The sequence below is a fragment of the Achroia grisella genome, unplaced genomic scaffold (genome assembly GCF_030625045.1).
Source record: "Achroia grisella isolate CSIRO2021 unplaced genomic scaffold, CSIRO_AGI_Agris_v1 utg856, whole genome shotgun sequence".
In the NCBI taxonomy this organism is placed as follows: domain Eukaryota; kingdom Metazoa; phylum Arthropoda; class Insecta; order Lepidoptera; family Pyralidae; genus Achroia; species Achroia grisella.
Genome location: NW_026713045.1, coordinates 2,654,559 through 2,670,510, shown reverse-complemented (window position 1 = coordinate 2,670,510; position 15,952 = coordinate 2,654,559). Strand labels below are relative to the sequence as shown.

The window sequence follows — 15,952 nt, the reverse complement described above, 5'->3', positions numbered from 1 at the left end:
CTTTCACACGGAATACCTTGAAAGTTTAAACATAATACATATTGTAAGGTTACCTGTGAGTATCAAATAATAATAATTATAATATACAAAGCCGAAATGAATTTATCTACATATGAAAACAGATAGCTATAAATGGCGACTAATTTAGTAATTATTTTTACAGTTGTAGAAAGTAATCACTATTACTTTAATTTATTTATTTCAGGTTACTAAAGGCCCATATCACAAATATGTATCTTGTCTGACATAGCTATGTAACAATATATAAATATATGTCGTGCTCACGGCACTGATGACCGCAATCTACTATGGTAGCGCCGGTCGCTTCGGTTAGTAACATGATTCTTGAAGGAAGACCCTTCATGAATCATGTTAATGCGGACCCAAACGCTTTGAAGCTCGCGTTGTAACTATTCCACCTGCGTCATCCTTAGATTCAGGTTACTTTTGGATATAGTGAATAGCGATGATTTCATATACATACATGTTATCACTTTGGTTTGGTTGAAAACATTGGAACGAATGAATTTTGACACATTTCTCAGTGGATGTTTGTCAAAATCACGCAAAACATTACACGTGGATAGTAATGGTATGATGCTGCACCCACCATGCTGTCCGTTCGGCAGAAGTTGGTTTAGAGCTGTGCCAAAAGAAGGTTCCGCTAGTTTGGAATGCCACCCCTTTTTTGTCCGATGAAGCTGTAAAGAGTAATTGCGGACAATGGATACCGGCACGGTGTATTCACCTGCAATGGTATAGAGTTAAGACTATCGTGATGAATTAACCACAATGGTTTCCCTAGAGAACGCGTGGTCAATCAGATATGGTACATTACTCACAAGGACAATATGGTAAGGGTTTGGAATTTGAATTGTTGGAAATAAATAGACAATTTGATTAAATTTAGTTTATTTTTGTAATACAGGTTTAGGTCTTTTTTATATATAGCTAGTTAGCAAATAACAAAATAATTACTAAGATTTGGTTAATGTTTGGTTACCAATTATTTCGGATTGGAATGAATAATAGCTATTACTGCAACAAATATGATTTTAAAGCGTAATATTAATTACATAGAATAATGTATAAACAAAATATCATTGCTTATGGCAAATACAATTGGGAAATTAATTTGAAGATAATCAAATGTGAGAAATATAACTATTTACATCTAGAAGATACTAATTAATGTGCTTGAATTCACTGCACTCAATTATTTTATAGCCCTAAACACTTACATCTAGTACACTCTTTAAACAAACAAATAGGTGGCTTTTTATCCCTATTGGTCTTTAGGGGGTTGCTGTTGTTCTGGGGCTTTCTCCTCTGCTGGAGGCCTCTCTGGTTCATTACCATCTGCCCACTTTCCGTCATATTCCTTTCTATCCACAAACCTTTCTTCTTCATATTCTCCTTCACTGCGATGGCTGTCCCGTCCAGAGTAACGGGAGTAGCTAAAATAAATAAGTGGCCATTTTTTAAACAAATTTTACAGTAGGAATTTTAAAATAATCGGCGTTGTGCTGAACACAACAATAACATATCTAAATTTTAGGTAAATAGAGTATTTAATTGAAATATTAATGATGGCAATACATTTAAGATTTGAAGATACTGACCTATCTCTGTCTTTTTCGCGTCTCTCCGGACTGTACGACCTGGAGCGTCTGGTGCGGTCTGGGCTGCGCGAGCGCGAGTACCGTCCGCCACGTCGGTCACGGAAGTCGCGGAATCCTCCACCTCTGTACAAACAAACAAAGTTACACTTATTGTCTCGCAATTTAAAAATTGGGTCATTAGTAATGGGCGATTTGTATGTTTCCTATTTTAGTCAAATAAAAATGAGGATGCACATAATACATTTACATAGTTTATTATATTACCAAATATCGATACTTTGATCAGCAAATTTATGAAATTTTTATAGGACAGGGCATAAACGAGCTTGAGGTTCACCTGATGGTAAGTGATTACCACCGCCCATGAGCACCCGCAACACCCGCAATTGTAAGTGCATTGCCGTCCTTTTAAGAAGGAATAAGCTTTCTTTTTAAGGTTTCAATATCGTATTGGTTCGGAAATACCATTGCTGAAAGGTGTGCGTGTGTGCTTTGGAGCTCCCCCATTTATCTAGGATAATTAGGATGGTATTTCATTGTATCTATTTTTATTTTGATAAACGTTGTCAATACCTTCATATAAAAGAGAAATTTGGATACATTTGTTGAATAGTATTTAATTTTCTTACTCTTTCGGCAAAAATATGGTTATTGTACCTGAATGGTCTCCCTCGGCCGCCGCCGCCCCGTCGCGGACGGAACGGTCGTCCTCCACGGGAGCGGTTGTCGCGCCACTCGTGCTGGAAGCGTCGCCCGTCGTCGCGGCGGAAGTCTCCTCCGCGACCACGGCCGCGGCCGCCGCCGTTGTACGTGTGGAACCGGGGCCGGTAGTACGTGCCGCGTTCGAAGCCGCCACGCCCGCGCCAGTTGCCACGCCGGTTGAAACGCGAACGGAATCTGTCGTTACAAGCCGGTTTTAGTGGAAATTAGCTGTCGACATTTCTAGTTTTGTTCGATCACCTAAAGGAAATATTTGGTGTAAGTTTCTGTCTGAGGATGTCAACCCACACAATTGACCAACATCTGTCCGAGCGTAATCATTTATTCTTATTGTAGAAACATATTAGATTTTTATATCTCAATCATTTTAAACAAGTGTGTGTTAAATAACACGACCTTTTAATATTGCTGTTGTTGTTTGTTGTTCTGTATTCATTAGGGCATTTTTTCGAGATGATTTATCAAAATTTTCCTATTGGATTACCAACTACATTATTTTCATAACTGTACCTTTCTCTGGAGCCGGAGCGAGAGCGTGAGCGACTGCGCGAGTAGTACGAGCGGCTGGCATCTGATCGTGAGCGAGATCGCGGCGATCCCGAGCGGCGACGTCGAGACACCGAGCCGCTGGCGCTGGAGCCCGAGCGGGAGGCCGAGCCTGAACGTGAACGGTACTTTCGGGGCCGAGATCTGCAAACAACACGTATTACTCATATTTTGTTATTACTTTCAAATTCGGTAGTGGGTATATTTAATAAACAATTTTAGGACAAAAAAGATTATTAATCAATCAATTGACACAAAAAATTTGAAGTTTAAAATCAACAAGGTAATGTGTTATTACACATTACGCAGGCGCACCTCTAGAAATTAAAGATAAATAGATAACTCGACGGCCTCGGTGGTCAAGCGGTTTAGCACACCACTATTCCTCGCACGATACAATCATATGTGACAATTAAAAGTTTTCGAATCGCTCTGTATATTTACTATGAATCTATATCAGCTCTCTAGTACACATAGCACAAGCTCCTCTTACCTTCTGCCTAGAAGGCGTTATATTAATTATCCGGGGATATTATTCCTATAAAATAAATGTATGAGGATAAAAACTTGTTTATAAGAATACTGACCGGCTACGCGACCGCTTGGGCGAGCGTCGGTCGTCCTCCGAGTCGTCGGTGGAGCGGCGGCGCGGCGACGGCGGCGAGCGAGGCCGCCGCGTGGCCGGCGTGGGAGGCTTGATCCGCGTCACGAACTGCTCGGGCCGACCTTCGCCCACAGACACGGGCGTCTCGCCCTCCTGCGCCAGGCGGAACGAGCCGAACTTGTCGAGCACTATGTTGCCCTTCCGAACCTGTATATCACATATATGATTATGCTACCGAATATGAATTGAGACGATCGTTAGTAATTGATAACCTAAACGACACATTCTTTCCTGAACACTTAGTTGTCTATTACTATGTGAAGCAGAAATATTGTATCCCTTTTTACGAAATTTGAGCGCAAGGAGTATGAAATTTTATTTGATCGATTTCATCATTCTCCACTGGTATCGCGCTAGCGTATACTATTAGTGCAAGCGTGATCACAATATCATGATTGTTAATAGAGAGTGGAGCCTGATATTAGCAGTTTTTAGACATTAATTACACTTAGATTGTGGAATGAACTACCTGTCGAGATTTTCTCGAGAGACTACAGCATGGGGTTTTTCAAGAAGGGTATATTAAGGTTTTTTAAGGGTCGCAACGCGCATGTGACACCCCAGGTGTTTCAGGCGTCCATAGGCTACAGTGACCGTTTATTACCATCAGATGGGCCGTATGCATGTTTGCCACCTACGTGGTATAAAAAAAAAGCAGTATTTCCATTGCTAACAATATCGACTTTCATATCCATTTTATGGTTACTACTGCAGGTCAATCAGACGTGGCCCATTCTTGGCAATGTTTGACTAATAGTGTCAGTTACTGTATGCGCCTGCTGTTTGCACTTAAGTAGAACTTAGTATAGTGTGTGTACCGGCGGGTGTGGAGAAGGTTCCGTGCCTGGCGGGTCGGGTTCCCTCGACTTCCTGGGCGGCGGCGGCGCGGACGGCAGCGGCGGTGGTTCCTTCATGGCCATCGCGCGGCGTACAGACACATTCTTATCACCGCTCGAAGGAGACGGCTGCATACAAATATTACAAGGTATTAATAGATCACCTTGTTTCGGCACTTTTACCCTAGGTAGATTTTGTAAAATGTATTCTTATCTCACCCATTTTAACAGCAAAACAGATTATTTTGTGTAGTGCAGTTAGCTGTGTTTCGTATGAATGCGATTAGGCAGCGAAATTACAGAATAAAAGGCATAATTATTCTAATGACAACACACTAGTGATAATACTAGTGTCAGATGATAATTGATGACAATTGATGTTCATAGTGCTTCATATGCAATGGTTAACGCTTACCATCAGTTGGGTGGGTAATGAACTTCTTTGCTATTCCAACTATATAAAAAAATACAAAAAAATTCATACCTTAGTAACCTCCTGTGAATCATCAGAGCTGTCATCAAAAGCATAACGCTCTTTATAACCTTTAGGAACTGAGGCTTCCTTCTTCTTAACCCTGGTCAATAAAAATATAATTAATATCCTAAAATAAAGAAAGAATAATAAGCTATGTCTAAGTCAGACAGCAATGAACAATATGCGAGTGAAATGATATTAGTATTGTTTTGTTTACAGTTATTATATATACATATATACACAGTCTCATTCGTAGGTGCTTTATATTTTAATAACTCACGAGTCTTTGACCGCACTCATAGACATCTTCCACTTGGGTTTCTCGAGCGGTGGCGGCGGCGCCTGGTCAATTGGACTGACTGACCCTCGTCCATCGCGCTTGCCCAATACCTCCTTTTCCACCATAACGTGGTAGGCGCTTAGTTTTGACTCCAACTCTTCTAGACCGTGCATCTCGTCCATTATCCTGCAGTGAATATTTTCAGTATATTCATTATTAATTTAATGTTATTGAAAAAACTTATACAAATAAATGTTTACCATCCTGTCCGCCCCATGAGGGCCTAATGTAAAACATATAAATATATAACATACAAATAAACATAGAATGCAGAGACACAAAATGTGAAAATTAATATATAATATTAAGTTTAATAATTTAATCATAACTCACAGTTTTAAGATATGATATATATGAAAAGGAAGAAACTTCTCTATACGTTATTATCATGTAGTTCATAAATCAAAATAAGTTAACGCATACTGACAGCTAACCTGCACTATAACACTACTTGTGATATATATTAAGTTGTATAACATAAGGAACCATAATTCACCACTCTTGTAGATTACAAACTAAACATTTAGATAAAAGACAATACCTTTTGTCACCATGTTTTCTGTCATATTCCCCTTCTGAACTCAGATCTCTCTTTGATTTCCCTTTCAGTTCTTTTCTGTGAAATAAATATTTGGTTTCTAACCATTTCCATTTGTAACGTGACATTTTAATATGTACATACTATAATTTATGAAGTTGTAATGTATATACTATGTGAAGTTTATATATGATTCATTGCTGCTGTGACTTTATGAAGCTTTATTTTATTGATTTGTAAATAAATTTCTTGTTCTCAGTTTCCTAGCACGTGTATAGTGGTTGCATATCTAAATATAATTGAAATAATTCAAGTCTGTAACTAATTACAAGAAATTTAATCAAATATTGTAATAAAATTATTTTGTATTTTTACCTAATAGCATCTCTTAGTTTCTTGTCTCCTATATTGTCCAATTCACGAAGATTGTATTCAGAATTGTTGGCCGCTGAACGTGCCATCTTAGCTTTGCGTTTTTCTTCTCTTTCTTGTTCTTTCCGCTTTCGTTTGGACTCCTTTTTCTTTTTTCTGTATAATTCAATAACAATTACTTCAATCATTTTTATGTATTCTATGGAAGGGCCCAAAGAATTGACAGCCCACCTTTTTTTTAAAGAATTCCTTTAGATACAAGATTAATAGCTAGAGTTATTTGCAGTAAATACTACTAAGGACATAGTTTTTATTATATATTGTTATGCACTGTAATCCACATTTCTAGCATTATTTTTGTACAATGTTAGCATTGTCTGTTAAATAACATTTTTAAAAAACTATTAATTCAATTCTATTGGAATATAAAGAAGTATTGATACAAATTATAATAAAATATCACACTACTAATAGATAGTGTAAGAGAGAAATGTACTCACCTGTTATTTGATAATAAGAACATTTATATGTTAGGTAGATTTATAAATCGTACAATGGTTACCGGCTAAATCCTGGATAGATGTTACATGTTAAGATACAATAAATGAGTAAGTAAAAAAAAATGTATCATATACTTTGACACCATTATCGCCCACACGCGCACATGATTGTGTGAAGAGTAATATGTGATTTATAAACCTGCATATTAATGTTGTTGAATAACAGATGAGGGTAGAGCTTCGTTATAACGTAACTATAAATGAAATTTGGATTGATACAGACTTGTCTTTCTTCTTCTTCTTTTTCTTTTCATGTTCGGCGCCTGGTTGCGGTTGCTGTCCTAACTCTTGCATCTTGCGGTTGCGCTTGTATTGAGCAGTTTCCTCTAAGAAGTTGCGCACTTTGTCTTCATAGTCCGAGTCTTCTTTGGTCATCTCCAGGAATTTCCGTACCTGATATAATATTGATTATAGGATGAGATAACAAGATTCAGAGCTTGGTATTATTTTAATATACAATAGTTTGTTGCTTACTTATATATACCTTTCATAAAATAGGCACATCCTTAAAATTTGTTTAACATACTTCAGCTTTTACAGGAATACTTTATATTCCATTTGAGTGGAGTACAGACAGTGGAGACAGAGGTATCCTCTGTCTCGCCTTTCAAACAGATTGCTTGCAAATTACAGAACATAAATGATGCCACCAACCATGCCATGATGAGATAATGATCGTGACGCTGTTCAGCTTTATAAGTGACGGTTAATAATTACCAAAAGGTAGGAAGTCAACTAGATTCCCATTCCAGTTAAATTATAAAATATTTGAATAAATTGTTCAACTACTTACTGATTTTAATAGACAGTACAAACTACTGCTATAATCTGAAATTTTGTACTAGTATTCCTTATGTAGATTTTCTAAACCTTGTCAATAGATAAATCGTCTAGAGCAACATTAAGTAGAAGCAGTAGAGAGTGATTATGTGACTACTTCAATTCTATTGATCAGCGTGTAATCTAGATGAATGATGAACATGATACGATGTAGTTATATAATTTTATCTAAAAATTACCGTACGGTATTGTTATTGTCTGCAACCAACCAATTATGATCCATTTTTAAATTATATTATAAAATATTGAAATTTAAGTTGGCTATTTCCATTTACGTAAATACGAGTGAATTAGTTTATATAATAATAGTATCTCACATTGCTATTTGAAATTAATAGAAATATTATTAATTTATCTATATAACTTTAATACACATAATTTCAAAGTACATATGGCGGACTTAGCATCATGCGGTATTATTTACCATTCAACCAAGGGCAGAGAATAATTGTTGGTAGTGCAAATACAAATAAATTATATAATACATATATACAAAAGTATGAATGAATAGCTACACATGTTTATGTATATATAAACCATACATAAATACATATCTAATTATCTGACAATGAAATATCGTGTACAGCCTACATGTCTGTATGTGTATATTACCTTAAGTTCGTAGTCGATGTCGGCTTGCGACCGAACAGGCACGTTATTTGCCTCCTCAGCAGGAGGCGGAGGCGGCTGGTAACCGTATGGGTGGTTAAATTGCGAGTTGTGGGTACGTGATGCTGAGTCGGAGTCGCCCAGCATTGCCATACGCTTGCTGAGTGGCGATAGAGAGCGTTGACGTTTGTTGTTGGATTGCGAGCGCCGTTTCTTCTTGCGGTTGGGTCCTTCAGAATCTATGTTCAAATACACATAATTGATATAGTACCCAAAGTTCGGTTACAGTATATTTTATATGACTAATACTATGTATTTTTTGTTTGAATCTTAGTTAATTAATTATAGTAATTTGTGTAAAAGTATAAGATATATGACATATTATAATATTGGTATTGTGACATAAAAAGAGCTAAATAAATAATTTAGTATTTATTATTATTATTATTCTAAAAATAAAAAAAGAAATAATATATAATAAGGTTATTCTTACCAGTTGTCTCAGATGATGATGAGGATGAATCAGAAGATGAACTGGAGCTGGACGAATCACTGGATGAAGAAGAGGAACTACTTGATCTCTTCTTTTTACCTTTACCTTTTTTCTTTTTTTTCTTCTTCTCCTTTTTCTCTGTCAGATTTAAGAGCTGTTTAAGTGTTTCCTTCATCTCAAATGATTTCGCACCAGTGAGACCAGGCAATAACAATTCAGCTGGCTCTATCAAAGGTTTGGTGGTTGATGTTTTGCTCTTAAGGAAATCCAGAGAATTTTGTGCTTCTTCATGGAATGGTATAATTGCCAGACAATCCTCATAAGCCTTCTGGGCTTCAGTTATCTTGTTCTCATCTTCGTAACTCCGACCTAACGCAACTAGTGTCTCTCCTAGGTATTTCCTAGCATTAGCATGGTTTGGGTTTAGTTTTAATGACGTTTCAAAGTCCTCTATAGCTTTCTTGAACGTGCCGCTGTTTGCATACAGAGCGCCTCTGGCCACGAGACCTTCTACATTTCTAGGATCGATACTCAGGGCTTTGTTTAAGCATTGAAATGCTTCGGAATGCCTTCCGGCCTTGAAATGCTCTATGCCTTCAGCGACAGAACGGAACGCCCATTTGCTAGCTTGAGCTTGACGAAGTTCATCTGCATATTCTGTTGATGCGAATCTTCCCCTGTAAATAATAATGATGAATTACAATCAAAATTGCACTATAAATGTAAGTAGAAAGAAGTGTATTCTACCCATACAAATTTTAAAATGGCATGTATATTTTAAAATATATATAGGTAGAATAGTAGTCAGCTTGTAAGTTAAGTCCATCTAGACGTAATCATGGCCTATATACATGAATAGCATCACTGGCATGTTACTATGTGAAGTCTGTAGTACCGTTCATGCTTTGCCATTCTAGAGGGCTACGATGTCATGTCACCATAGCCAGTAATGTTATCGCCTTATGTCACACTTCAACACAATAATTTTACAAAGTAAGTGCCTTTATTGCTGGAATAGATGACACAGCTAGACCACTTTGTAAAAAGTCTACAGCGGTCAAAGATGAAAGTCATACCGATTGAACCCAACTACGCTTACATTGCTAGCCATGTGAGAAAAAAAAATACTGCTTAATTAACGTTAAAAGGATATGCACTTTACTACGTTCTACATAACAATATATATAGAATGTAGTAATGGTAAGTAGAGAATGTTTAATATGAAACAATACTATAGCTATTATAATACCTCATTTATCTAAATAGATCCAACCATTCAGTCACTATACATTCAGTCATACTGTGTGAGTGAACGTCGGCAATGTATTTATATTAATATTTTGTGGTTACAACGTCACAATGATTATTATAACTTGTACAGTACACTTTTATAATGACATAATAATACATACCTCAACGAAACAAAGTTAGTGCAGTGCGTGTTGGAGATTCCAAGAAGTTCAGACAGATATTGGACGCAGTTGGGGTTATTGAAGCCTGGGCTCTTCTCCAAAATGGCTTCGTAACTTTCTCCCTTCATATCCACTGTTTTCCTATGAGAAAACGTAACAAATTAGTGTACATGGTCATTTTCGTAAATAATCAGTCCTTTTAATGATGAAGAAATTCCATTACAATTTTATAGTAACATCTTCGAATTATGATTTATTGAATTCTTTCAAGCATTTTAAACCTATATATATTAAGTCTTTTTAATGTCACACATACGTATCCTCACCTGTTCCAATGGAGCTGTTCAAAAAATGTTATTTTACTTGTATTTTATTTCTTTCACACACAAATAGAACATCGTATATGTATTAGGTGATGCCTCCGCGACTATGTGACATTAATATTACCAAAATGTCTCAGCTAGTCACAGTACAATGCGGTAGATGTGACCCGCTGGTCTTGGCAAGCGTTGCTATACCTAGAAAAGAACACCCTAAAATAGTGGAGGGAAGTGCATCCATGGTGCACATCAGCCAGTCTTATTTAAAACGCTGGAAACGGCCGCGATATCTCTGTGCATCTCAGACAGTTTCAGCTAAATTGATAATTGCCAGTAGATAGTCCTTTTATTACAAATAAAAACTCCAACATCCAATAAATGCTCATTATAAAAGTCCAATCATAATGCTCTGACATATTGCTGGAATATTAAATATTAGCTTTAATACAGAATTACAATTTTCTGTTACAGAGAGATGAGAATGAGACCCTAAATTTGTACTGACCTTATTATTAATATTAATAAAAAAAAGATGTAAACAATGTCAACTACCAATTTCTGGATCGTCCTCAATAGTATCTAATGCTTTACGTAATCTTCAAAAATGTAGTTTAATGATAGAATCCTTTTTATTCCAAGTGTATTCTCAGTATATCATCAGTTCCTAAATAATGTCATGCAATAATTCTCAGATATTTGGTGAAGTGTGATTTTGTACTGAAAAGTGATCAGAAACCAGTGAAAACATCAAAGCCCGATTTTCGGTTTTATATATACCTACCCAAGTGTACGTAATATTTATACAATAGCCGTGTAAAAACCAACCACATAGACAGTCTACAAAAACAGGGGTATTCCTCGTATCAGTTTTACATTGAAATAAATGTTCAGCGCCAATTAAACGTCAATATGTCCATTCAATTAAATGATATTCATTGTTCCAATTACTCATGGTCATCTTATTGTTTTATGATAAAAATTCAGTCTTGCTTGTACAAATGTTTCAGATTATCTTCCTTCAAACATTTCTCTTCTTGACAAACAAATACCACTGATTTTATAGTTATAAAAAACTCTTCACACATAAATTAAATAAATACATAAAAACAACACAGAATAGTGAATCAATTCGCCAATAATCCTGTAAAAACAGCGTGGGGACAATGTGATTACTAAATGCGACCAATTATGTTTATACATACTTGTAGACGAGTGGAAAGTCGTCTGTGCTGAGGAGTCCAAGTGGAGGCTTTGGAGATGGGTCATCAGGACCCCGTGTGACCCCCTTCATGCCGCACACCATTTTGTCGGTATCAGGTATAACTTCAATGACTTCACAGCACACAGTGTCATTCATCAGGTAGTTTCTTGACACATTTTTCTTGTCCACGGCTGGTATGATATTTGCAACAGGTAAAAATGCCTGTCAAAAAAGATAAATATTTTATTGATGTAACTTTATATTATTTTAACTTTTATTATTATTATTGAGTGTATCATTTGGTAGCATTACAAACAAAGTTGTAATATTAAAACAGTTATAGTTTGGCAAATAAAAAAAACTAGTTCGTAATTGACATGAGAGGAATAATACATATTCATTCGGGAAATGGCACAGGTGCCCACCAACATGAAGTAGGGCCGAAGAGGGTCATGTATCGGGCCTTGGCACATTGCCGTTGCTACCGAGACTATAGGAATTAGATAATTTATTAATTAAATCAACAACTAGGTATATAGAATGATTCAAGAGTATATTACGGTACGATGCTAAATTTACTTATGATTAGATAAACAAAGTGCTGTTTTATCTGAGGGAAGCCTAGAGTATATAGAATTAGCATTCATATTCACGCCAAGCTGTGTAACAAGGATTTTTTTATTAGCATAGTTGGCTATGGCATTCGACTCATCCTGCTTAACCAAGTAGGGATAGGGACACCCAGCAGGACAAGGAAACTCACAGACAACTTTGTACAAAGTTGTCTGTGGGTTTCCTTGTCCTGTGTCTCTGTCTCTGCTTTTTCAGACGCCAAGCAAATTGCTTTAAGATGTTGCGATTTGAATAGTCAAATTTTGAATTATAGGGTACAAAAAAAAATGAAAAAAATCTTAGTCTGCGGAATGAAAAAGCACTCACGATCTGTGCTACCTGTTCATGCATACGACGCTACCATTACAATGTGATGGGGTGTCAACTTGTTTGCCATCAGTTACACAAAAAATAAGCAGAAATGAAATTGTAACAATTTTGTACTAATAACTTTGCTTATTTAGGCAAATGGGAAATATAATTCTGGAGTTAAAATATTAAAGATGTATTATATTAGTATAGAGAGAACGTGACATGCAGAAGGAATGCTATGTTAATCAATCTGAAATAAAATGGACAGAATTGGATGAGATATAAGAAATTACATCACATATCACAGTAGTATTAAGTGTATGAATTTATATTTCAATCTTCAATCAAAGGGTATTGCTATATAATTGTGTCCACAAAGAGTAGAGATATATAAGAATCATTGGCTATGTACATGTAATACTGTTATCACAATAGATCAGAGTATTGGTAATTACTTATACCATACATGAATAAAATATTGAGGCACAGTGAAAAAATAAGACTTGATTTTAGGAAACATTAAAAGATATTAGTGAGTAACAGAAAGAAATATATATTACCTTCACATTAATATCTGCAACATATCGAGATGTAGGCCCGGCTGTGCATAACACCTTCAGCATCATTCCCGATGCTGTACGATTGATCACAGCCCCTATGATCAGTTCTCCAGTCTTCACATTCTATAAAATATGTACAACTTAGCATTTAACATCAAAGATTGCTTTGCTTGCTTGCAATTTAGGGCAATATCATTATAGTATTATGATATGATTGTAAAAAAATTATAATGATTACAATTTTTATCTGAGATCTCATAGCAAGATTCTTGACTAGTGCTGTTATAATATAGAGTACCTACATACTTTATTTATACTACATACAGGATGAATTGAATCAAAGAAGGAAACTATAAAGTGTTATTATGAAACAGTACTTACATCAAAGAAGTGTCTTAGTCGAGCTGCCTTATCTACATTTAGAAAAGTCTCGAATGGCGGCATCAATGCATACAAATCTGCAACAAAACATAGAAAAGTTTTAATTTTGTTATTTAATAGATGTTCAATAATATAATTGCAGCTATAAGACATACATTGTATATTACTGCATTTGTCAATATATAAAAAAACATAAATTTATAAATAAAAATAGCACAAAATGCTGTTAAAAATTGATCATTTAGGAAGTATTAATAATAGAAATTTGAACTTCAGTGTGTAATAACAATGTATACTTCATTACATAGTATAAAACAAAGTAGCTGATAGAGTCTGTCCCTATGAATGCTTAGGTTAAAGTATGCAACAGATTTTGAGTTGATTTTTTTAACAGATAGTGATTCAAGAGGAAGGTTTATATATATAATAAATGGACTCTTGTGGAAAGCCAGGGCGAATAGTAATTAATAATATTCAAAAGATGACATTAAGTAATGTAAGTTTGATCACCTATGGACCTAGGTGACCAAACTTTCATTGCTTAATGTCTTCTTGTCAGTGTCATTCTGAACCATTGATTTCTTTTTACGAGTGACATGACTTATGAAATGGAACTATGTCTGCCAGTATTAAAGTGCAAATTTTATTTATGACATTCATTAATGCTGAAGTGTGGCCACAAGGGTGTTGCGATCATATTGAATGTATAATCAACATACATTATCACTAAATGACTTTGCAAATAAATACCCTAATCAGCAACATTAATATCTAACTTTACACTAGATTATCATGGGAATGGCAAAGAAACTGATCACCCATTTTATAGTAAGCAGTAACCATTGCCTATAGGGAGGGGAAAGTGGATTGTTTGTAAAGTGGACTGATGATCATGATGCTAGCACAATACTATGTCAGGTTGACCTATATGTGGTTTCCCCTAGAAACCATCATCATTGATTCCTTGTGAATTTGTCATGTTTATCTAACCAGACCTCCTTTTTAACTTATCATCCTCCACTGGTGCACTCCCAGCGTAATCTGTTAGCGCAGATGGGTGCAACATTCAATTATCATCCATTAGATAAAGCCATTGCCTATATACATATTTAGCTAATACATACATTATAGTACATCATCACCTACATACATGTATAGCATGAATGCATTGCTATTCCAGAGCACTAAGATGTCATGGCTCTTATTCTGTAATTTCATTGCCTACTGTCGTCATACAACTATAACAGTTTAGAAATCAAACTATCTGACATAGTTGAGACTGAGGTACACACTCAGACTACTATTTACAGTTCAACTTTGGTGAGGTACCAGACAGAACCAAGTGTTAGTGGCTTCTATTGTCACACACAATTTTTGGTAATGGTAATGTGCTTTTTGCACTGTTATTTATTAATAAGATTATTAAGTTACACTAATATTAAAGATAACAGGGATTTTGATATGACAAGAGTAGACTCCGGAATTAATTTACAGATATGGGAAATTAATTGAAAGGCACATTATACCAAAGAGAGGCTATATGTTATTTTAATATAATCCACGAGTACTCAGGTGAAATCAGAGTAGGGTTTATATAGATTTATATAGATCTACAGTTTTATTTTAAGCATAGAGTATTTTATTCGAGTACTGAAATTACTTACTGTCCTCTGGTGTGGGTGCATCCGCTCCAAGGCTGGATGATGACGGCGCTTCCTCTAAGACAGATGCATCAAACAAGGCATTAGCTTCTTTAGCTATAAACTGATGTAATTTTAACCGTTTTCCTCTATCTTGGAATGTAAGGTGTTTGTGCCTGGATTGGTACACCGCAAAGTCGAGCACTCCCACGCCAATCTTGGACAAGTCCTCTTCTCCGCGTTCCGCCTCCCACGTTTTTTGCAACTGCTGACCATGATAATTGATGGACTGCGCCACTAAGGACGCGTCCAGTGATGGTTCCATAATTTTCTGTATGACAGAACAAATTTACTTTGTATTTATTTCCAGTACAAAATAGTATTAGATCAATGTAAATTGATTACTGTCGCCATGATGGATGAATGTAAGTATGGGTTAAAACTGATAAATTTAGAGGAACTACCACAATTTTTTTTAAATACTTACCACACTATATTAGTTGACACATTTATAACTTTATTATCAATCTAAAGCTTTAAAATAAGAACTAATACAATTTGAAATATTTCATAAGAATTAAGAATAAATTGCAATTTGCAAATGGCGGCCGGTGTGGTATAACAGGGTTGCTAACATTAAAATTTCGGTTCATACGCCTAGTATAAAGGCGTTGCCAACATTCAGTTTGTATGCCTCGTGAATATTGACGTTCTCGAACTAACATTTGCTACACTTACTCACATAGATTAGGTGTAGCAAATTTTCAAGATTTACTAAAAATAATACAAAATTATAACTGCACTGAAAAACTACTTCATAAAAATTACGTAGTTAAAAGATCGAGTGACTCTCATACAGTTCGCAACTCTGCAAAGTACTTCACTCAAATAAACTTCTT

General features: G+C 35.6%; 1 protein-coding gene across 2 annotated transcripts; it reads right to left on the bottom strand.

Annotated features, from left to right (window-relative positions):
- Positions 1–905: 905 nt before the first annotated feature.
- On the bottom strand, positions 906–15,674 carry LOC131852608 (tetratricopeptide repeat protein 14 homolog). Of its 2 annotated transcripts, XM_059203297.1 has the most exons (19): positions 15,541–15,674; positions 15,078–15,384; positions 13,414–13,490; positions 13,033–13,155; positions 11,550–11,770; positions 10,028–10,168; positions 8,616–9,292; positions 8,126–8,361; positions 6,897–7,066; positions 6,117–6,269; positions 5,745–5,819; positions 5,144–5,329; positions 4,873–4,963; positions 4,371–4,517; positions 3,476–3,699; positions 2,853–3,032; positions 2,280–2,519; positions 1,623–1,745; positions 906–1,457 (listed from the first exon to the last, which is right to left on the bottom strand). In XM_059203297.1, exons 2-19 carry the CDS (start codon positions 15,376–15,378, stop codon positions 1,286–1,288), a joined length of 3,537 nt encoding a protein of 1,178 aa, XP_059059280.1. In that variant the 5' UTR covers positions 15,379–15,384; positions 15,541–15,674; the 3' UTR covers positions 906–1,285. The 2 variants fall into 2 exon arrangements, with proteins under 2 accessions (XP_059059280.1, XP_059059281.1); XM_059203298.1 differs by lacking the exons at positions 5,144–5,329; positions 5,745–5,819.
- Between the last annotated feature and the right edge of the window lie 278 nt (positions 15,675–15,952).

Bases quoted from the DNA above. Each gene is read 5' to 3' on its own strand.
- LOC131852608 (XM_059203297.1), bottom strand. From the start codon at position 15,378: ATGGAACCATCACTGGACGCGTCCTTAGTGGCGCAGTCCATCAATTAT. The intron at 4,518-4,872 runs GTATGAATTTTT...ATTTGTATGCAG, and splicing joins ATTCACAGGAGGTTACTAAG to CCGTCTCCTTCGAGCGGTGA. The intron at 3,700-4,370 runs GTACACACACTA...TGTGATATACAG, and splicing joins AACCTTCTCCACACCCGCCG to GTTCGGAAGGGCAACATAGT.